This window comes from Scyliorhinus canicula, chromosome 21, assembly GCF_902713615.1.
Source record: "Scyliorhinus canicula chromosome 21, sScyCan1.1, whole genome shotgun sequence".
NCBI lineage: Eukaryota > Metazoa > Chordata > Chondrichthyes > Carcharhiniformes > Scyliorhinidae > Scyliorhinus > Scyliorhinus canicula.
In genome coordinates, this window is record NC_052166.1 from 14,380,044 (window position 1) to 14,403,212 (window position 23,169).

A 23,169-nucleotide genomic window follows, 5' to 3' on the forward strand; every position below is an offset into this window, starting at 1 on the left:
GTGTATATATATATATATATATGTTTTCAAGATAAAGATAGATAGTTTTTTGAAGAATAAAGGGTTATGGTGTTCGGGCGGGAGAGTGGAGCTGAGTCCACAAAAGATCAGCCATGATCTTATTGAATGGTGGAGCAGGCTCGAGGGGCCAGATGGCCTACTCCTGCTCCTAGTTCTTATATTCTTAAATATATATATATAAATGCCATAATTATTTTTTTTTTAATAAAAAGATGGCAGGTTAGGTAGGGTTACGGGGAGTGGGCCTAATTAGGGTGCTCTTTCCATGGGTCAGTGCAGACTAGATGGGCCGAATTACCTCCTTCTGCACTCTCAGGGTTTTATGGAATTTCCTTCTCACAGACCTGTATCCACCAACTAGGTATTGGAGGGAAAATGTTTATTTTTGGGGTTAGGGAGACTATTTTTACGATCCTGTACATACAGTGTGAAGCACAATTGGTCAAAGATGTACAAGGCTCAGCCGTTGACTCAATGGGCACAGGACGGTCATATTGGACACAGTCCCTTCAGAGCCAACATTTGACGTTAAGAGTGGCTGCTGTCACAAACATCGGAACAACAATCCCTTGTGTGAGATGGTGGAGGGAAGAGACAGCCTGTCGACCACATGGCAGCAGTGCAAGGCACGGAGGGGCAAATCACTGAGACGTAAACCCTTCTACCCCGGGTGAGCCTGCAGGCTGCGCACAGACTGACCTTTTCGGGGGACGGTTGTGCTGGTTTACCCACCTTTGTTTGTAATACTTCAATCTTCTCCTGGTCCAGTTTGTGTTGCTGTTCGTAAGCTGTCATGCTCACAGAGGCTCGCTCCACTTCCCGGTTGAGAACGCAAACAATGTTTTCGAACGTTTCCGTTTTGTGCTTAAGAGTCCCACATCGCTTTTGCACATCTTCCAATTTTTCCAACAGGACCAACTTTCCCAGGTCCTCGGGGGAGGGGGAGCCCTGGTGTCCGGGAGACATCGACCAAAATGGCCCAAGAGTCCCCTCCATTTCCCGAACTGATGTGAATAGCTGGTTGACTTTAGCACTGGTCTGCTGCAGGTTCAGAGGCTGCAAGCTTTCCATTGCAGCCCCTATTCCCACAACGTATTGGAGCATCATCTGAAGGTGGTCCACTACACACTGATTCTCATGGTCCATTAATTTCTCCTTCTCAGCCTGGAATATATCAATTGGCGACTCAATAAACAACAATACAAGACACACACATGGGACAGCAAATGCACTTAGCACATTCCAGTACTGCTGGAGAGCACAAGATGAAGCGGAGTGCCTGAACATTTAATACTGTGTCCACTTGGAACCAAATCCTGTCTCTCCAAACATATATAGGGACAGGAGCCAGGTGTAACCCACGCTGACAGGTTGTTAGTATTCTGCAGCTGACCCCACTTGAAAACTAAGGGGTGATATTTAGGAAGGTCCATCCTTAACAAGACCTCCACAACTACCACTGGCCTCCCTGGGGGTAACACGCCAGGCAGGTCATAATGTCAAACTGTGTGCGGTGAGTCAGTTGTGGCCTTCAGCTCAGTTCCAACTAACATCAATGTGGCAGGGTTTCATACATCTGAAGTGACAGGATTTGGAGCAGCACTGTTGCCTACGGTGCTGAGGACCCGTGTTTGATCACAGCCCCGGGTCACTATCTGTGTGGAGTTTGCACATTCATAGAATTTAGAGGGCAGAAGGAGGCCATTCGGTCCATCGATTCTGCACCGGCCCTTGGAAAGAGCCAAGCCCATGCCCCCACCCTATCCCCGTAACCCCAGTAACCTTTCTGGACACTAAGGGCAATTTAGCATGTGCTAATCCACCTAACCTGCACATCTTTGGACTGTGGGGGGATACCGGAGCACCCGGAGGAAACCCACACAGACACGGGGAGAACGTGCAGACTCCTCATAGACAATGGCCCAGCAGGGAATCAAACCTGGGACCCTGGAGCTGCGAAGCAACAGTGCTAACCACTGTGCTAACGCACTGCCCCTTCTACCCATGTCTATGTGGGTTTCAACCCCACAACCCAAAAATGTGCAGCTTAGGTGGATTTAGTCATCCTAAATTGCCCCTTAATTGAAAACAAGAATGGGGTACTCTAAATTTATTTTTTAAAAAGGAAAAAAAAACGAAGTGACAGGATTTCAGCCTCAAATCCCCACAGAAACAGCTGGATTACAAGAGGTTTCATGGCAACAGCCAGGGGAACTCACATCTGCACATTGCTCAAGTGAGGGCTGGATTCTAGATTTTCTTTGAAGATTTGAAACTATCGGATAAATATCTGTAACGAAGTGTGACCTGGGTCAATGTCAAATATTTAACAGTCAAACTAGAATACTCAGGTACAGTCGACCAGGCTAGATGGGATTGAGGTTCACAAAGAGGAGGTGTTAGCAATTTTGGAAAGTGTAAAAATAGATAAGTCCCCTGGGCATGATGGGATTTATCCTAGGATTCTCTGGGAAGCCAGGGAGGAGATTGCAGAGCCTTTGTCCTTGATCTTTATGTCGTCTTTTTCAACAGGAATAGTGCCGGAAGACTGGAGGATAGCAAATGTTGTCCCCTTGTTCAAGAAGGGGTGTAGAGACAACCCTGGTAATTATAGACCTGTGAGCCTTACTTCGGTTGTGGGTAAAATGTTGGAAAAGGTTATAAGAGATAGGGTTTATAATCATCTTGAAAAGAACAAGTTGATTAGCGATAGTCAACACGGTTTTGTGGAGGGTAGGTCATGCCTCACAAACCTTATTGAGTTTTTTGAGAAGGTGACCAAACAGGCGTTTGATGTGGTGTATATGGATTTCAGTAAGGCGTTTGATAAGGTTCCCCACGGTAGGATATTGCAGAAAATACGGAAAGTATGGGATTGAAGGTGATTTAGCGGTTTGGATTAAGTAATTGGCTAGCTGAAAGAAGACAGAGGGTGGTGGTTGATGGCAAATGTTCATCCTGGAATTCAGTTACTAGTGATGTACCGCAAGGATCTGTTTTGAGGCCACTGCTGTTTGTCATTTTTATAAATGACCTGGAAGAGGGTGTAGAAGGATGGGTTAGTAAATTTGCAGATGACACGAAGGTGGGTGGAGTTGTGGATAGTGCTGAAGGATGTTATAGGATACAGAGGGACATAGATAAGCTGCAGAGCTGGGCTGAGAGGTGGCAGATGGAGTTTAATGCGGAAAAGTGTGAGGTGGTTCACTTTGGAAGGAGTAACAGGAATGCAGAGTACTGGGCTAATGGCAAGATTCTTGGTAGTGTAGATGAACAGAGAGATCTCGGCATCCAGGTACATAAATCCCTGAAAGTTGCCACCCAGGTTAATAGGGCTGTTAAGAAGGCATATGGTGTGCTAGCCTTTATCAGTAGGGGGATTGAGTTTCGGAGCCACAAGGTCATGCTGCAGCTGTACAAAACTCTGGTGCAGCCGCACCTGGAGTACTGCGTGCAGTTCTGGTCACCACATTATAGGAAGGATGTGGAAGCTTTGGAAAGGATTCAGAGGAGATTTACTAGGATGTTGCCCGGTATGGACGGAAGCTCTTACGAGGAAAGGCTCAGGGACTTGAGGTTGTTTTCGTTAGAGAGGAGAAGGCGGAGAGGTGACTTAATAGAGACATATAAGATAGTCAGAGGGTTAGATAGGGTGGACAGTGAGAGTCTTTTTCCTCGGATGGTGATGACCAACACGAGGGGACATAGCTTTAAATTGAGGGGTGGTAGATATAGGACAGATGTTAGAGGCAGTTTCTTTACTCAGAGAGTAGTAGGGGTGTGGAACGCCCTGCCTGCAACAGTAGTAGACTCGCCAACTTTAAGGGCATTTAAGTGGTCACTGGATAGACACATGGATGAAAATGGAATAGTGTAGGTCAGATAGGCTTCAGATGGTTTCACAGGTCGGCGCAACATCGAGGGCCGAAGGGCCCGTACTGCGCTGTAGTGTTCTATGTTCTAAACTGACTCTGCTTCTCTCTCCGGGCCTGCTGCCGGACCTGCTGAGTGTTTCTCCCATTTTCTATTTTTATATCAAATATTTAAGATTAGGAACAGAGAGAGAATCTTTTCACACTGCCTGAATTCCAAAGTCTAACTTTGCAGTTTACCAGTTCAAACCTGCCCTTCCTGCAGTTTCTCACGCGTGCGTCGCAATACGTTCCCTGCTTTAAGACCATGTCAATTAAACTCATATCACACACACACACACACCCTAGACACACCCCTTAGGTGTATGACACATCCATGCAGGAAGAATGATAGAACACTTTACCAGAGCACACATTAGCACCCAGATTGTTGCCGTTCCTGTCCTGAAACTCAGTGGGCTTTCAGGGTTACCACCCCACCGGGGAGAGCGGACAATCTGCTCATCCCAATTGAGCCTTATTTTTGGATATTTGTACAAACGCTGAGGGTCGGGGTTCTATGAGCAGGGGTGGGGGGGGGGGGGGGGGTTTATAACTGCCGTACACGGAGGGTCCGGATTCTATGGGGTGCTGGGGGCGGGGGTCTCTATCACTGCCGAACACGGAGGGTCCGGGTTCTATGGGGTGCTGGGGCGGGGGGGGGGGGGGTCTCTATCACTGCCGAACACGGAGGGTCCGGGTTCTATGGGGTGCTGGGGCGGGTGGGGGGGTCTCTATCACTGCCGTACACGGAGGGTCCGGGTTCTATGGGGTGCTGGGGGCGGGGGGGTCTCTATCACTGCCGAACACGGAGGGTCCGGGTTCTATGGGGTGCTGGGGCGGGGGGGGGGTCTCTATCACTGCCGTACACGGAGGGTCCGGGTTCTATGGGGTGCTGTGGCGGGGTCTCTATCACTGCCGTACACGGAGGGTCTGGGTTCTATGGGGTGCTGGGGCGGGGGGGGGGGGGGGGGGTCTCTATCACTGCCGTACACGGAGAGTCCGGGTTCTATGGGGTGCTGGGGCTGGGTCTCTATCACTGCCGAACACGGAGGGTCCGGGTTCTATGGGGTGCTGGGGCGGGGGGGGGGGGGGGGTCTCTATCACTGCCGTACACGGAGGGTCCGGGTTCTATGGGGTGCTGGGGCGGGGTCTCTATCACTGCCGTACACGGAGGGTCTGGGTTCTATGGGGTGCTGGGGCGGGTCTCTATCACTGCCGTACACGGAGGGTCCGGGTTCTATGGGGTGCTGGGGCGGGGTCTCTATCACTGCCGTACACGGAGGGTCTGGGTTCTATGGGGTGCTGGGGCGGGTCTCTATCACTGCCGTACACGGAGGGTCCGGGTTCTATGGGGTGCTGGGGCGGGGGGGGGGGGGGGGGGGTCTCTATCACTGCCGTACACGGAGGGTCCGGGTTCTATGGGGTGGGCAGGTACACACACTAAATATTCCCACCACGGGCAGCACGGTGGTGCAGTGGGTTAGCCCTGCTGCCTCATGGCACCGAGGTCCCAGGTTCAATCCCGGCTCTGGGTCACTATCTGTGTGGAGTTTGCACATTCTCCCCGTGTTTGCGTGGGTTTCACCCCCACAACCCAAAGATGTGCGGGCTAAGTGGAATGAACACGCTAAATTGCCCCTTAATTGGAAAAAATTAATTGGGTACTCTAAATTTGAAAATAAAAAATAAATAAATAAGTAAAAAATATTCCCACCAGATACACATAGAAACTAAAGCTGTCGAAATGAAGGAAGCCATTTGCCTCATTGGGTTTATCCTTCCACAAATCCCACTGGCCCATCACAGCAACCAATCAACTGTTGAATAACTGCAGAGTTTGTCGCTGTTGCCCTGTTTGGGGTTCGCTGCAGCTATTGAAGAGATTAACCAGTCTCTACATCCCCATGTTGTGTAGAACAAAGAAGAATAAAAAACAAAGGAAATTAGAGCACAGGCCCTTTGGCCCTCCATGCCTGCGCTGACCATGCTGCCTGTCTGAATTAAAACCCCCTTACCCTTCCAGGGTCCGTATCCCTCTATTCCCATCTTATTCATATATTTGTCAAGACGCCCATGAAAAGTCACTAAGTCACTATTGTATCTGCTTCCACTACCTCCCCTGGCAGGGAGTTCCAGGCTCCCACTACCCACTGAGTATAAAATTTGCCTCGTACATCTCCTTTAAATCTTGTCCCTCGCACCTTAAACTTTGCCCCCTCCACCCTGGGAAAAAGCTTCTGACTATCCACTCAGTCCATGCCCCTCATAATTTTATCAGGGCACCCCTCACCTCCGTCGCTCCAGTGAGAACAAACCGAGTTTATCCAACCTCTCCTCATAGCTAATGCCCTCCATACCAGGCAACATCCTGGTAAATATTTTCTGTACCCTCTCCACTGGTTTAGTTCACTGGGCTAAATCGCTAGCTTTTAAAGCAGACCAAGCAGGCCAGCAGCACGGTTCGATTCCCGTACCAGCCTCCCCGGACAGGCGCCGGAATGTGGCGACTAGGGGCTTTTCACAGTAACGTCATTGAAGCCTACTTGTGACAATAAGCGATTTTCATTTCATTTCAAATCCTTCTGGTAGTGTGTCGACCAGAATTGATGTGATGCCCTCCACTTCAGTATTGCATTCATTGTACCATTGACATGGAAAACGTGTTTTTTTCCCTCCCGCTTTCTCACCACCTCTCCTGAAGATGCTAACACTTGTTTCCTTTCAGTATGACCTGTATCCTTTCAGTATGTTTATATCTTTTATATCAGCTAATATGGCACTGGTCCAGACTTCTTGCTCAACTATTCAGCTTCACATTCCACACTAATAAACCGTTCCATAGAGCAGAGAGTGCAGAAGGAGGCCATTCAGCCCATCGAATCTGCACCAACCCACTTAAGCCCTCACTTCCACCTATCCCCGTAACCCAATAACCCCATCTAATCTTTTTGGTCACAAAGGGCAATTTATCATGGCCAATCCACCTAACCTGCACGTCTTGGGACGTGGGAGGGAAACCGGAGCACCTGGAGGAAACCCACGCACACACGGGGAGAACGTGCAGACTCCGCACAGACAGAGACCCAGCCGGGAATCGAACCTGGGACCCTGGCGCTGAGAAGCCACAGTTCTATCCACTTGTGCTACCGTGCTGCCACTAAAGGTGAATGTCAGGTGTGGGATTTGAACCCACGACTCTAGAAAGGGACCAGAAATCATCAAGTCCTCAATGGCTGCTCAAGTCTGGCGCCTTAGACCACTCGGCCATCCTGACGCCTTGGACCACTCGGCCATCCACACTGATAAACCCCCTTCATGGTCTCTCCACACTAATAAACCCCCTTAATGGCCGTTCAACACTGATAAACCCCCTTCATGGTCGCTCCGCACTGATAAACCCCCTTCATGGTCATCCACACTGATAAACCCCCTTCATGGTCTCTCCACACTAATAAACCCCCTTAATGGCCGTTCAACACTGATAAACCCCCTTCATGGTCGCTCCGCACTGATAAACCCCCTTAATGGCAGTTCAACACTGATAAACCCCCTTCATGGTCGCTCTGCACTGATAAACCCCCTTCATGGCCGTTCCACACTGATAAACCCCCTTCATGGTCGTTCCACACTGATAAACCCCCTTCATGGTCTCTCCGCACTGATAAACCCCCTTCATGGCCGTTCCACACTGATAAACCCCCTTCATGGTCTCTCCACACTGATAAACCCCCTTCATGGTCTCTCCACACTGATAAGCCCCCTTCATGGTCGTTCCACACTGATAAACCCCCTTCATGGCCGTTCCACACTGATAAACCCCCTTCATGGTCTCTCCACACTGATAAACCCCCTTCATGGCCGTTCCACACTGATAAACCCCCTTCATGGTCTCTCCGTACTGATAACCCCCTTCATGGTCTCTCCACACTGATAAACCCCCTTCATGGTCTCTCCACACTGATAAACCCCCTTCATGGTCTCTCCACACTGATAAACCCCCTTCATGGTCTCTCCACACTGATAAACCCCCTTCATGGCCGTTCCACACTGATAAACCCCCTTCATGGTCGCTCCGCACTGATAAACCCCCTTCATGGCCGTTCCACACTGATAAACCCCCTTCATGGCCGTTCCACACTGATAAACCCCCTTCATGGTCGTTCCACACTGATAAACCCCCTTCATGGTCTCTCCGCCCTGATAAACCCCCTTCATGGTCTCTCCGCCCTGATAAACCCCCTTCATGGTCTCTCCGCCCTGATAAACCCCCTTCATGGCCGTTCCACACTGATAAACCCCCTTCATGGCCGTTCCACACTGATAAACCCCCTTCATGGCCGTTCCACACTGATAAACCCCCTTCATGGCCGTTCCACACTGATAAACCCCCTTCATGGCCGTTCACACCTGATAAACCCCCTTCATGGTCGTTCCACACTGATAAACCCCCTTCATGGTCTCTCCGCCCTGATAAACCCCCTTCATGGCCGTTCCACACTGATAAACCCCCTTCATGGTCGCTCTGCACTGATAAACCCCCTTCATGGTCGCTCCGTACTGATAAACCCCCTTCATGGTCGCTCCGTACTGATAAACCCCCTTCATGGTCTCTCCACACTGATAAACCCCCTTCATGGTCTCTCCACACTGATAAACCCCCTTCATGGTCTCTCCACACTGATAAATCCCCTTCATGGTCGCTCCGCACTGATAAACCCCCTTCACGGTCGCTCCGCACTGATAAACCCCCTTCATTGGTCGCTCCGTACTGATAACCCCCTTCATGGTCGTTCCACACTGAATAACCCCCTTCATGGTCGCTCCACACTGATAAACCCCCTTCATGGTCGTTCCACACTGATAAACCCCTTCATGGTCGTTCCACACTGATAAACCCCCCTTCATGGTCTCTCCGCCCTGATAAACCCCCTTTATGGTCTCTCCGCCCTGATAAACCCCCTTCAAGGCCGTTCCACACTGATAAACCCCCTTCATGGTCTCTCCGCCCTGATAAGCCCCCTTTATGGTCGTTCCACACTGATAAACCCCCTTCATGGTCTCTCCGCCCTGATAAACCCCCTTCATGGTCGCTCTGCACTGATAAACCCCCTTCATGGTCTCTCCGCACTGATAAACCCCCTTCATGGTCGCTCTGCACTGATAAACCCCCTTCAGGGTTCGCTCTGCACTGATAAACCCCCCTTCATGGTCTCTCCGCCCTGATAAACCCCCTTCATCGCCGTTTCCACACTGATAAACCCCCTTTCATGGTCTCTCCGCCCTGATAAACCCCCTTTATGGTCGTTCCACACTGATAAACCCCCTTCATGGTCTCTCCGCACTGATAAACCCCCTTCATGGTCGCTCTGCACTGATAAACCCCCTTCATGGTCTCTCCGCCCTGATAAACCCCCTTCATCGCCGTTCCACACTGATAAACCCCCTTCATGGTCTCTCCGCCCTGATAACCCCCTTTATGGTCGTTCCACACTGATAAACCCCCTTCATGGTCTCTCCGCACTGATAAACCCCTTCATGGTCGCTCTGCACTGATAAACCCCCTTCATGGTCTCTCCGCCCTGATAAACCCCCTTCATCGCCGTTCCACACTGATAAACCCCCTTCATGGTCTCTCCGCCCTGATAAACCCCCTTCATGGTCGTTCCACACTGATAAACCCCCTTCATGGTCGTTCCACACTGATAAACCCCCTTCATGGTCTCTCCGCACTGATAAACTCCCTTCATGGTCGCTCCGCACTGATAAACCCCCTTCATGGTCACTCCACACTGATAAACCCCCTTCATGGTCTCTCCGCACTGATAAACCCCCTTCATGGTCTCTCCGCCCTGATAAACCCCCTTCATGGTCGTTCCACACTGATAAACCCCCTTCATGGTCGTTCCACACTGATAAACCCCCTTCATGGTCGTTCCACACTTGATAACCCCTTCATGGTCTCTCTCCGCACTGATAAACCCCCTTCATGGTCTCTCCGCCCTGATAAACCCCCTTCATGGTCGTTCCACACTGATAAACCCCCTTCATGGTCGTTCCACACTGATAAACCCCCTTCATGGTCGTGTCCACACTGATAAACCCCCTTCATGGTCTCTCCCGCACTGATAAACCCCCCTTCATGGTCGTTCCACACTGATAAACCCCCTTCATGGTCTCTCCACACTGATAAACCCCCTTCATGGTCGTTCCACACTGATAAACCCCCTTCATGGTCTCTCCGCACTGATAAATCCCCTTCATGGTCGTTCCACACTGATAAACTCCCTTCATGGTCGTTCCACACTGATAAACCCCCTTCATGGTCATCACACTTGATAAACCCCCTTCATGGTCTCTCTCCGCACTGATAAACCCCCTTCATGGTCGCTCCGCACTGATAAACCCCCTTCATGGCCGTTCCACACTGATAAACCCCCTTCATGGTCTCTCCGTACTGATAAACCCCCTTCATGGCCGTTCCACACTGATAAACCCCCTTCATGGCCGTTCCACACTGATAAACCCCCTTCATGGTCGTTCCACACTGATAAACCCCCTTCATGGTCTCTCCGCCATGATAAACCCCTTCATGGTCTCTCCGCCCTGATAAACCCCCTTCATGGTCTCTCCGCCCTGATAAACCCCCTTCATGGCCGTTCCACACTGATAAACCCCCTTCATGGTCTCTCCACACTGATAAACCCCCTTCATGGTCTCTCCCCACTGATAAACCCACTTCATGGTCTCTCCACACTGATAAACCCCCTTCATGGCCGTTCCACACTGAAAAACCCCCTTCATGGTCGCTCCACACTGATAAACCCCCTTCATGGCCGTTCCACACTGATAAACTCCCTTCATGGCCGTTCCACACTGATAAACCCCCTTCATGGCCGTTCCACACTGATAAACCCCCTTCATGGCCGTTCCACACTGATAAACCCCCTTCATGGTCGCTCCGTACTGATAAACCCCCTTCATGGTCTCTCCGCCCTGATAAACCCCCTTCATGGCCGTTCCACACTGATAAACCCCCTTCATGGTCGCTCCGCACTGATAAACCCCCTTCATGGTCGCTCCGTACTGATAAACCCCCTTCATGGTCGCTCCGTACTGATAAACCCCCTTCATGGTCTCTCCACACTGATAAACCCCCTTCATGGTCTCTCCACACTGATAAATCCCCTTCATGGTCGCTCCGCACTGATAAACCCCCTTCACGGTCGCTCCGCACTGATAAACCCCCTTCATGGTCGCTCCGTTCTGATAAACCCCCTTCCTGGTCGTTCCACACTGATAAACCCCCTTCATGGTCGCTCCACACTGATAAACCCCCTTCATGGTCGTTCCACACTGATAAACCCCCTTCATGGTCGTTCCACACTGATAAACCCCCTTCATGGTCTCTCCGCCCTGATAAACCCCCTTCATGGCCGTTCCACACTGATAAACCCCCTTCATGGTCGCTCTGCACTGATAAACCCCCTTCATGGTCGCTCCGTACTGATAAACCCCCTTCATGGTCGCTCCGTACTGATAAACCCCCTTCATGGTCTCTCCACACTGATAAACCCCCTTCATGGTCTCTCCACACTGATAAATCCCCTTCATGGTCGCTCCGCACTGATAAACCCCCTTCACGGTCGCTCCGCACTGATAAACCCCCTTCATGGTCGCTCCGTACTGATAAACCCCCTTCATGGTCTCTCCACACTGATAAACCCCCTTCATGGTCTCTCCACACTGATAAATCCCCTTCATGGTCGCTCCGCACTGATAAACCCCCTTCACGGTCGCTCCGCACTGATAAACCCCCTTCATGGTCGCTCCGTTCTGATAAACCCCCTTCCTGGTCGTTCCACACTGATAAACCCCCTTCATGGTCGCTCCACACTGATAAACCCCCTTCATGGTCGTTCCACACTGATAAACCCCCTTCATGGTCGTTCCACACTGATAAACCCCCTTCATGGTCTCTCCGCCCTGATAAACCCCCTTCATGGCCGTTCCACACTGATAAACCCCCTTCATGGTCTCTCCGCACTGATAAACCCCCTTTATGGTCTCTCCGCCCTGATAAACACCCTTCATGGCCGTTCCACACTGATAAACCCCCTTCATGGTCTCTCCACACTGATAAACCCCCTTCATGGTCGTTCCACACTGATAAACCCCCTTCATGGTCGTTCCACACTGATAAACCCCCTTCATGGTCGCTCCACACTGATAAACCCCCTTCATGGTCGTTCCACACTGATAAACCCCCTCATGGTCGTTCCACACTGATAAACCCCCTTCATGGTCTCTCCGCCCTGATAAACACCCTTCATGGCCGTTCCACACTGATAAACCCCCTTCATGGTCTCTCCGCCCTGATAAACCCCCTTTATGGTCGTTCCACACTGATAAACCCCCTTCATGGTCTCTCCGCCCTGATAAACCCCCTTTATGGTCTCTCCGCCCTGATAAACCCCCTTCATGGTCTCTCCGCCCTGATAAACCCCCTTCATGGTCGCTCTGCACTGATAAACCCCCTTCATGGTCGCTCTGCACTGATAAACCCCCTTCATGGTCTCTCCGCCCTGATAAACCCCCTTCATCGCCGTTCCACACTGATAAACCCCCTTCATGGTCTCTCCGCCCTGATAAACCCCCTTTATGGTCGTTCCACACTGATAAACCCCCTTCATGGTCTCTCCGCACTGATAAACCCCCTTCATGGTCTCTCCGCCCTGATAAACCCCCTTCATGGTCTCTCCGCCCTGATAAACCCCCTTTATGGTCTCTCCGCCCTGATAAACCCCCTTCATGGTCTCTCCGCCCTGATAAACCCCCTTCATGGTCGCTCTGCACTGATAAACCCCCTTCATGGTCGCTCTGCACTGATAAACCCCCTTCATGGTCTCTCCGCCCTGATAAACCCCCTTCATCGCCGTTCCACACTGATAAACCCCCTTCATGGTCTCTCCGCCCTGATAAACCCCCTTTATGGTCGTTCCACACTGATAAACCCCCTTCATGGTCTCTCCGCACTGATAAACCCCCTTCATGGTCGCTCTGCACTGATAAACCCCCTTCATGGTCTCTCAGCCCTGATAAACCCCCTTCATCGCCATTCCACACTGATAAACCCCGTTCATGGTCTCTCCGCCCTGATAAACCCCCTTCATGGTCGTTCCACACTGATAAACCCCTTCATGGTCGTTCCACACTGATAAACCCCCTTCATGGTCTCTCCGCACTGATAAACCCCCTTCATGGTCTCTCCGCCCTGATAAACCCCCTTCATGGTCGTTCCACACTGATAAACCCCCTTCATGGTCGTTCCACACTGATAAACCCCCTTCATGGTCGTTCCACACTGATAAACCCCCTTCATGGTCTCTCCGCACTGATAAACCCCCTTCATGGTCGTTCCACACTGATAAACCCCCTTCATGGTCTCTCCACACTGATAAACCCCCTTCATGGTCGTTCCACACTGATAAACCCCCTTCATGGTCTCTCCGCACTGATAAATCCCCTTCATGGTCGTTCCACACTGATAAACTCCCTTCATGGTCGCTCCGCACTGATAAATCCCCTTCATGGTCGTTCCACACTGATAAACCCCCTTCATGGTCGTTCCACACTGATAAACCCCCTTCATGGTCATCCACACTGATAAACCCCCTTCATGGTCGCTCCGCACTGATAAACCCCCTTCATGGCCGTTCCACACTGATAAACCCCCTTCATGGTCGCTCCGCACTGATAAACCCCCTTCATGGCCGTTCCACACTGATAAACCCCCTTCATGGTCGCTCCGCACTGATAAACCCCCTTCATGGCCGTTCCACACTGATAAACCCCCTTCATGGTCGCTCCACACTGATAAATCCCCTTCATGGTCTCTCCGCCCTGATAAACCCCCTTCATGGTCGTTCCACACTGATAAACCCCCTTCATGGTCTCTCCACACTGATAAACCCCCTTCATGGTCGCTCCACACTGATAAATCCCCTTCATGGTCTCTCCGCACTGATAAACCCCCTTCATGGTCTCTCCGCACTGATAAACCCCCTTCATGGCCGTTCCACACTGATAAACTCCCTTCATGGTCGCTCCACACTGATAAACCCCCTTCATGGTCGCTCCACACTGATAAACCCCCTTCATGGTCTCTCCGCACTGATAAACCCCCTTCATGGTCGTTCCACACTGATAAACTCCCTTCATGGTCGCTCCACACTGATAAACCCCCTTCATGGTCGTTCCACACTGATAAACCCCCTTCATGGTCTCTCCGCCCTGATAAACTCCCTTCATGGTCGCTCCACACTGATAAACCCCCTTCATGGTCGTTCCACACTGATAAACCCCCTTCATGGCCGTTCCACACTGATAAACTCCCTTCATGGTCTCTCCGCCCTGATAAATCCCCTTCATGGTCTCTCCGCCCTGATAAACCCTCTTCATGGTCGTTCCACACTGATAAACCCCCTTCATGGTCTCTCCGCACTGATAAAACCCCCTTCATGGTCGTTCCACACTGATAAACCCCCTTCATGGTCGCTCCGCACTGATAAACCCCCTTCATGGTCGTTCCACACTGATAAACCCCCTTCATGGTCGTTCCACACTGATAAACCCCCTTCATGGCCGTTCCACACTGATAAACCCCCTTCATGGTCTCTCCGCACTGATAAACCCCCTTCATGGTCTCTCCGCACTGATAAACCCCCTTCATGGTCGCTCCACACTGATAAACCCCCTTCATGGCCGTTCCACACTGATAAACCCCCTTCATGGTTGTTTTCAAAGAACTAATGAGTGACCTTCAGTTAATCATTCTGGTTCCCCTCCGTGACAGTGTTGACCTAACCACAGCATACTTGATTCTAAAGTCCAGCTAGATTAGTGCAGATCTGTGTATATATATATATATATATATACATACACACACACACAGAGAGAGAGAGAGAGAAAGACAGCAGATTCTGCATCATTGCCAAGCACTTGTATAGCAGGAGGTGCAGGTCAGTCCATACCTGAGGAACAAGGAAGACTATCGTTTTTAGGTGCTGCTGAATCTGTTTATTTGTCTGATGTTTTTGCTCCTTCAGCTCCAAGACAGAATGCGGGTCCCACATCTGACAGTAGATTCAGCAGAAAACAACAATCCCAATGAAATGGAACAGCTAAATCCACACCCATAGCAAGACCTCTTGTAGCAGGAAGAGGCCATTCGGCCCATCAGCCTGCTATATTAGATCATGCTGACCTGTATCTCAAACTCCACATACCCACACCCCTTTCACATCCTTTGATGGACCTTTGTTGAGTAAGAAGATCAATCTGCCTTCAAAATATCAACCAATGTCTGACATTTGCAACCACTGAAGTGTTCCAGATTTTCACTATTCTTTGTGTGAGGAACTAAATCTAATTTTAAGATTGTATGTTCTTGTTCTGTGCACCAGCCCTAGAATAAAGTTTTCTTTACCCATCCAATCAAATCTCTATCCTTTAGACAGATTAAATCACGTCAACTTTCTAAACACAAATAAATAAAAGCTAGGTGGTCCAGAGTGTGGTCAATTTGAAGCTTTTCTCCTGAGTAATTGTTTTACTGGCCTCTGTTGAAGGTTCTGAGCATGTGCGAGCTTTGGCGCACTTTTTCAGTCTGTGAGAGGGTGGCCTGTAAGCAAGACCTGTTTTACTGCTCCTGTTTTCATATTTATTACTGTTGCTACTGCTCTGCTGATGTCAAATGTTGTTATTTACTTATAAACAACACATTCGACCACTGTCGGTGTGATCTCAAGTGACCACATATTGTTTATGCAATTTCTTCATAACTTAACCCTTTAAATCCTGATGTCATTTTGGTTAATCTGCAATGCCCAGAAATGCACACAGTTGCACCAAATGGGGTCTGACCACAGCTCCATACAACTGAACGAACATTGTCTCCCTGTAGAATTCCTATCCCCTCCAACCCTCCCCGCAACCCCAAACAAGATACTGCCTACTGGGGGAGTCAGCTGATTGCGGACAGCCCTTACATCTTTTCCCCAACAGGCAGCTAGAAAACAGAGTGGCAGAAATATTCCACACAGCACATCGTCCCCAACATACAACGGTCCATATAATTCAGTCGTTGACTGACTCACAGACTGGCTTCAGACCAATTTACACAATAACATTAAGCTTCCTGTATAACGAGGGACGAGTGCGGGTAAACTGCAACCGGGATTTTAAATCCTACAATAACTTGTAAAGAGCACATACCAGGTGAACTGCTTGGTATTCAGAACAGAGATTCCTTGTTGCAAAAGCAGGGGGATGCAAAGGTATGTGTAAGACAGGTAGTGTTGAGGAAGCAGGGAGGCTGCAGAAGGACTTGAACAGGCTAGGAGAGTGGGCAAAGAAGTATTTCCCCATTTAGAAAATAGTCTAGGCCTCTATTCTATATATTATATCATTATTCGTCCAACCAAACCTCTCCCTTTTCCACATTGTATTCTTTAGTAACTTGAGGAAGCCGGCGGCAATTCAACATAGGTTTATTCTATTTACAAAGTTCTTGTAAATAGAAGAACTTTCTATTTACTTAACGGAAAATGTTATAACCCCACGAGGGCCATGGGGAAATTATCACTGACCTGCCCGTGGGACTCGTGGAGAACGAGCATCCCAGATAGGGGGTGCAGCCCACCTGGGGTCCGTTATGAACCAATAAAAACAAGGCCTGGTGTGGTTAGTTCTCCCAGCAACGACTGTACTGGGGGTGAATTGCTGTCTTGAGCAGAACTTTGTAAATAGTTAAATAAACCCATGTTGAATTACCACCGGCTTCCTCAAGTTACTAAAGAATACAATGTGGAAAAGGGAGAGGTTTGGTTGGACTAATAATATGATCTATAGAATAGAGGCCTAGACTATTTTCTAAATGGGGAAATGCTTCAGAAATCTGAAGCACAAAGAGATTTAAGAGAATCCTAAACTAACACTCCTAAGGTTAATGTGTAGGTTCAGTTGGCAGTTAGGAAAGCAATGCAATGTAGTATTAATTTCGAGAGGGCAAGAATACAGGATAGAGATGTACCTTCTGAGGCTCTGGTCAGACCCATTTGGAATATTGTGAGCAGTTTTGGGCCCCTTACCTAAGGAAGGATGTGCTGGCCTCGGAAAGGGTCCAGAGGAGGTTCACAAGAATCATCCCGGAATGAGGGGCTCTCATATGAAGAATGGTTGAGGACTCTGGGTCTGGAGTCAATGGAGTTTAGAAGGATGAGGGAGATCTCACTGAAACTTACAAAATACGGAGAGGCCTGGATAGAGTGACGTGGAGATGTTTCCACTTGTAACAGAGACTAGAACCCAAAAACATAGCATGGACTAAAAGAAAAAGTAGGGACTTAGATAAAAAAAATTAACTGAGTGATAAATGGTTGTTTTTCAGATTGGAGGTTTGTAGAGGAGTTCCCCAGGGTCAGTGTTGGGACCCCTGCTCTTCCTGATACATATTAATGACCTAGACTCTGGTGTTCAGGGCATGATTGCAGAATTTGCAGATGGTACTAAGATTGAAAACATTGTCAACTGTGAGATGGACAGTCTTGAACTTCAAAAGGACACGATACACTGGTGGATTGGGCAGACAAGTGGCAGATGAAATTCAATGCAGAGAAGTATGAGGTGATTCATTTTGGCAGGAAGAATATGGGGAGACAGTAAAAAAATAAAGAGAGAAACCTTAAGTGCAGGAACTGAGGAACCTCGCTGTATATGTACATAGGTCATTGAAGATGGGAGGGCAAGTTGAGAGTGCAGTCAATAAAGCAAATAGTATCTTGTACTCAATGCCCCTATTAATCAAGTTTAAGAGTAAGGAGGTCATGTTGAATAAGGCACAAGTTAGACTTCATCTGGGGACTGCATCCAATTTAGGGCGCCATATTTGAGGAAGGATGTGAAGATATTGGAGAGACTACAAGAGGAGATTCACTGGAAATATTGCAGAAATAAAGAACTGTAACTCTGAGGATAGATTGGAGAGATTGGGATTGTCTCCCTTGGAGAAAAGGTGGCTAAGAGGAGACTTTAGTGAGGTATTCAAGATCCTGAGGGGTATGGGCGGTGTAAAGAGTGAGAAACTGTTCCCACTCAAGAGAGCATCAAGAATTGGAGATTCAAAATAATTGGCAAAAGGAGCAAAAGTGATGCGAGGAAAAATGTTGTCACCCAGAGAGTGGTTGGAGTCGGGAACAAACTTCTTGAGGGGACAGTAGAGGCAGGTTTGATTGAGGTATTCGAAAGGGAATTGGATTAATATCGGAAAAGAGAGAACGTGCAAAGTTACGGAGATAAGGCAGGGGAGCGAGACGAGGTAGAATGTTCTTTCAGAAAGCCAATGCAGGCTCGATGGGCCGAATGGCCTCCTGCACTGTAAAGATTCTGTGATTCTGAGACAAAGACCTAAAGCGGCTGAATCTATGTCTGTCTGTGACCCCAAAAGAAAGGAGCTATCAGCAGTATGGGAGAAACTTGCCCCTCATTATCCCTTTGAGCTACACACACCAAATTCAAAGACACAACGGCCATCATTTCATAACTCAGGCTGGTCAACAGGCGTCTGCCTGTCTGCCAAGTGTTATGGACAGGAGGAGGATGAATTCAAACTGTCCTGATTTCTCCTCTCATCACCTATCTGTAAAGAGAAAGGGGTTTTGAATTTGATAAGCAGTGGCATATTTTCTAACTCAGTTATATTGTGATCCAATTTTTATTACTAACCCCACAGCAATCTTGAGATAGAGTAAGCTCAGAGCATTAATTTATTTGCACACACTCAAACATGAGTGGAGAACAGTATATCCTCCTTTTTACACTTACAATAAAAGAGTAGTGACAGAGGAAGAAAGGTTTACAGGGCAAAGGCCACAGAATAAAGACTTGTTGCTTCACGGGAGTCCAGATTCAAAGTCCAATTTTGTAATCTTTCGCAGAGTTGGCAGGCTTAAGACTGATGCTGGATAATTCACTTTTTCAGTTGAGATGACTTTCACAATGTGATGGGCACACAGTGATGAATTAGTCTTGTAAGTGATGCTACAGAAGTTCCACTAGAACCAGTGTAGATGGAGAGCCAGGTCTTTAAACCTGGACAGAGCCCTTTTTCTGAGCTGCTGCTTGCAAGATGGAAATTTGCAGACTGATTGGCAGTATAGTAAGATAATGTTACCGGTTCCCCCCTCCGGTTAGGGGGTCATGTCACATGGTTAGAACATAACAGCGCAGTACAGGCCCTTCGGCCCTCGATGTTGCGCCGACCTGTGAAACCCCTCTTAAGCCCATCTACACTATTCCCTTATTGTCCATATGCCTATCCAATGACCATTTGAATGCGTTTAATGTTGGCGAGTCCACTACTGTTGCAGGCAGGGAATTCCATGTCCTTACTACTCTCTGAGTATAGAACCTACCTCTGACCTCTGTCCTATATCTATCTCCCCTCAATTTAAAGCTATGTCCCTTAGTGCTAGACATCACCATCCGAGGAAAAAGGCTCTCACTGTCCACCCTATCTAATCCTCTGATCATCTCGTATGCCTTAATTAAGTCACCTCTTAACCTTCGTGTCTCTAAAGAAAACGGCCTTAAGACCCTCAGCCTTTCCTCATAAGATCTTCCCTCCATACCAGGCAACATCCTGGTAAATCTCATCTGCACCCTTTCCAATGCTTCCACATCCTTCCTACAATGCGGCAACCAGAACTGCACGCAATACTCCAAATGCGGCCGCACCAGAGTTTTGTACAACTGCAACATGACCTCATGGCTCCGAAACTCAATTCCTCTACCAATAAAAGATAACACACCGTACGCCTTCTTAACAACCCTCTCAACCTGGGTGGCAAGTTTGAGGGATCTATGTACATGGACACCGAGATCTCTCTGCTCATCCACACTACCAAGAATCTTACCATTAGCCCAGTACTCTGTCTTCCTGTTATTCCTTCCAAAATGAATCACCTCACACTTTTCTGCATTAAACTCCATTTGCCACCTGTCAGCCCAGCTCTGCAGCTTATCTATGTCCCTCTGTAACTTGTAACATCCTTCTGCACTGTCCACAACTCCACCGACTTAAGTGTCATCTGCAAATTTACTCACCCATCCTTCTACGCCCTCCTCCAGGTCATTTATAAAAATGACAAACAGCAGTGGCCCCAAAACAGATCCTTGTGGTATACCACTAGTAACTGGACTCCAGTCTGAACACTTCCCATCAACCACCACTCTTTGTCTTCTTCCAGCTAGCCAATTTCTGATCCAAACTGCTAAATCACCCTGAATCCCATGCCTCGGTATTTTCTGCAATAGCCTACCGTGGGGAACCTTATCAAACGCCTTACTGAAATCCATATACACCACATCAACTGCTTTACCCTCATCTACCTGTTTGGTCACCTTTTCAAAGAACTCAATAAGGTTTGTGAGGCACGACCTACCCTTCACAAAACCTTTCCAGATGATTATACATCCTATCTCTTATAAGGTTCCAAACTTTACACTCTGGTTTGGATAAAGGATGTGTATTCCTTTGTCTGGATTCTTGGAATTGTTAATATTTCAACCATTAGGAATTTTAAAGTAAAGGTGCAGGGTCCTTTATCCTACCATGGACCTCTGGCTAGTGAGTCCAGTAATGATGGCTTAATGCACTGCAAAGACTGTCTAACATTTTGCCATCTAACTAACTAACTAACTATAGTCATCTGCTATTCACCTGCAACACTGATTCTTCCCTGTGTGCCTATCTTATTGTGTGAAGTCAACACCACCTGAAATGTGAACTGTTTTAGACGGGCAGCATGGTCGGCACAGGCTTGGAGGGCCGATGGGCCTGTTCCTGTGCTGTACTTTTCTTTGTGCTTTGTACAGTGCTGGTTTTCAGCTCACTGACCGGTGAAGGAATATCTCATTGGACTTTGATTCTGGACTCTGGACCCAATTAAACATTTTCTTTTCTCGGTGAGATCTGCAATGTAAATTGCTCTTTTCTCTCTCCCTTTCTTACTGTACAAATGCAAAGGAGGCAACATTGCTACCCTCCTCCTGTGCTTTGGGTCTGTGCAAATAACCGGACCCACTGTGTTTTAAAGCACAGTCATCAGTGTGAACAGAGTTTCAGGCACAAAGACAGCATTAGTTTACACACAGCCCTCAAACAAGCTCAATGATTGCCCAGCTTGCAGTGTGGAGTCGGAGTCGGGGACACTCACTACAGAGGAGAAAAGGGTAAAGTGCACTTACAGCCAGTTCACAGCCAATCACGTTAAAGCGACAAAGGAGCTTCACCTTCCCACATGTCCGAATATGATCCGAGTACTGTGGAGAGGAAGATAAAATGAACACAGCACCCTACACATCCTGAAAACACATCCCCGAACACACCACCCTGCACATCCCCGAATACACCACCCTACACATCCCCGAATACACCACCCTACACATCCCCGAACACACCACTCTACACATCCCCGAATACACCACCCTACACATCCTGAAAACACATCCCCGAACACACCACCTTGCACGTCCCCGAACACACCCTACACACCACCCTACACATCCCCGAACACACCACCCTGCACATCCCCGAATACACCACCCTACACATCCCCGAACACACCACTCTACACATCCCCGAATACACCACCCTACACATCCCCGAACACACCACTCTACACATCCCCGAATACACCACCCTACACATCCTGAAAACACATCCCCGAACACACCACCTTGCACGTCCCCGAACACACCCTACACACCACCCTACACATCCCCGAACACACCACCCTGCACATCCTGAAAACACCACCCTACACATCCCCGAACACACCACTCTACACATCCCCGAACACACCACCCTACACATCCCCGAATACACCACCCTACACATCCCCAAACACACCACCCTACACATCCCCGAACACACCACCCTACACATCCCCGAATACACCACCCTACACATCCCCAAACACACCACCCTACACATCCCCGAACACACCACCCTACACATCCCCGAATACACCACCCTACACATCCCCAAACACACCACCCTACACATCCCCGAACACACCACCCTACACATCCCCGAACACACCACCCTACACATCCCCGAACACACCACCCTGCACATCCCCAAACACACCACCCTACACATCCCCGAATACACCACCCTACACATCCCCAAACACACCACCCTACACATCCCCGAACACACCACCCTACACATCCCCGAACACACCACCCTGCACATCCTGAAAACACATCCCCGAACACACCACCCTACACATCCCCAAACACACCACCCTACACATCCCCGAATACACCACCCTACACATCCCCAAACACACCACCCTACACATCCCCGAATACACCACCCTACACATCCCCAAACACACCACCCTACACATCCCCAAACACACCACCCTACACATCCCCAAACACACCACCCTACACATCCCCGAATACACCACCCTACACATCCCCGAATACACCACCCTACACATCCCCAAACACACCACCCTACACATCCCCGAATACACCACCCTACACATCCCCAAACACACCACCCCTACACATCCCCAAACACACCACCCTACACATCCCCGAACACACCACCCTACAACATCCCCAAACACACCACCCTAAACATCCCGAATACACCACCCTACACATCCCCAAACACCCACCCTAAACATCCCCGAACACACCCTACACATCCCAAACACACCACCCTACACATCCCCAAACACACCACCCTACACATCCCCGAACACCACCACCTACACATCCCCAAACACACCACCCTACACATCCCCAAACACACCACCCTACACATCCCCAAACACACCACCCTACACATCCCCAAACACACCACCCTACACATCCCCGAACACACCCACCCTAGAACACATCCCCAAACACACCACCCTACAACATCCCCGAACACACCACCCTACACATCCTGGTTTGGGGCTAGGGTGGGGGAGCGGGCCGAGGTAGGATGCTCTTTCAGACGGTTGATGTAGACTCTATGGGCCAAATGGCCTCCTGTTGTACTGGAAGGATTCTATGGATTCTATGAAATTACTGGATAAACCGAAGGGACTGAACTTCGGACAAATATGGCAGACTCAGTGGTCGACACCATAGAGTTCTAAAAGAGATAGCT

General features: G+C 49.1%; 1 protein-coding gene and 1 non-coding gene across 3 annotated transcripts in view; both read right to left on the reverse strand.

Annotated features, from left to right (window-relative positions):
• The window catches only part of traf2b (Tnf receptor-associated factor 2b), a 121,566-nt gene that overhangs the window by 23,429 nt on the left and 74,968 nt on the right, over positions 1-23,169 (reverse strand). For both annotated transcript variants that reach the window (XM_038781711.1, XM_038781710.1), the window contains exons 6-7: positions 21,240-21,314; positions 754-1,185 (exon numbers count right to left, since the gene is read on the reverse strand). In XM_038781711.1, coding sequence (XP_038637639.1) covers positions 754-1,185; positions 21,240-21,314 — 507 coding nt within the window. The remainder of the gene's footprint in view (positions 1-753; positions 1,186-21,239; positions 21,315-23,169) is intronic.
• Positions 7,104-7,209, reverse strand: trnas-uga. The gene is made up of 2 exons: positions 7,172-7,209; positions 7,104-7,138 (listed from the first exon to the last, which is right to left on the reverse strand). It is a non-coding gene; the product is annotated as a tRNA-Ser (tRNA).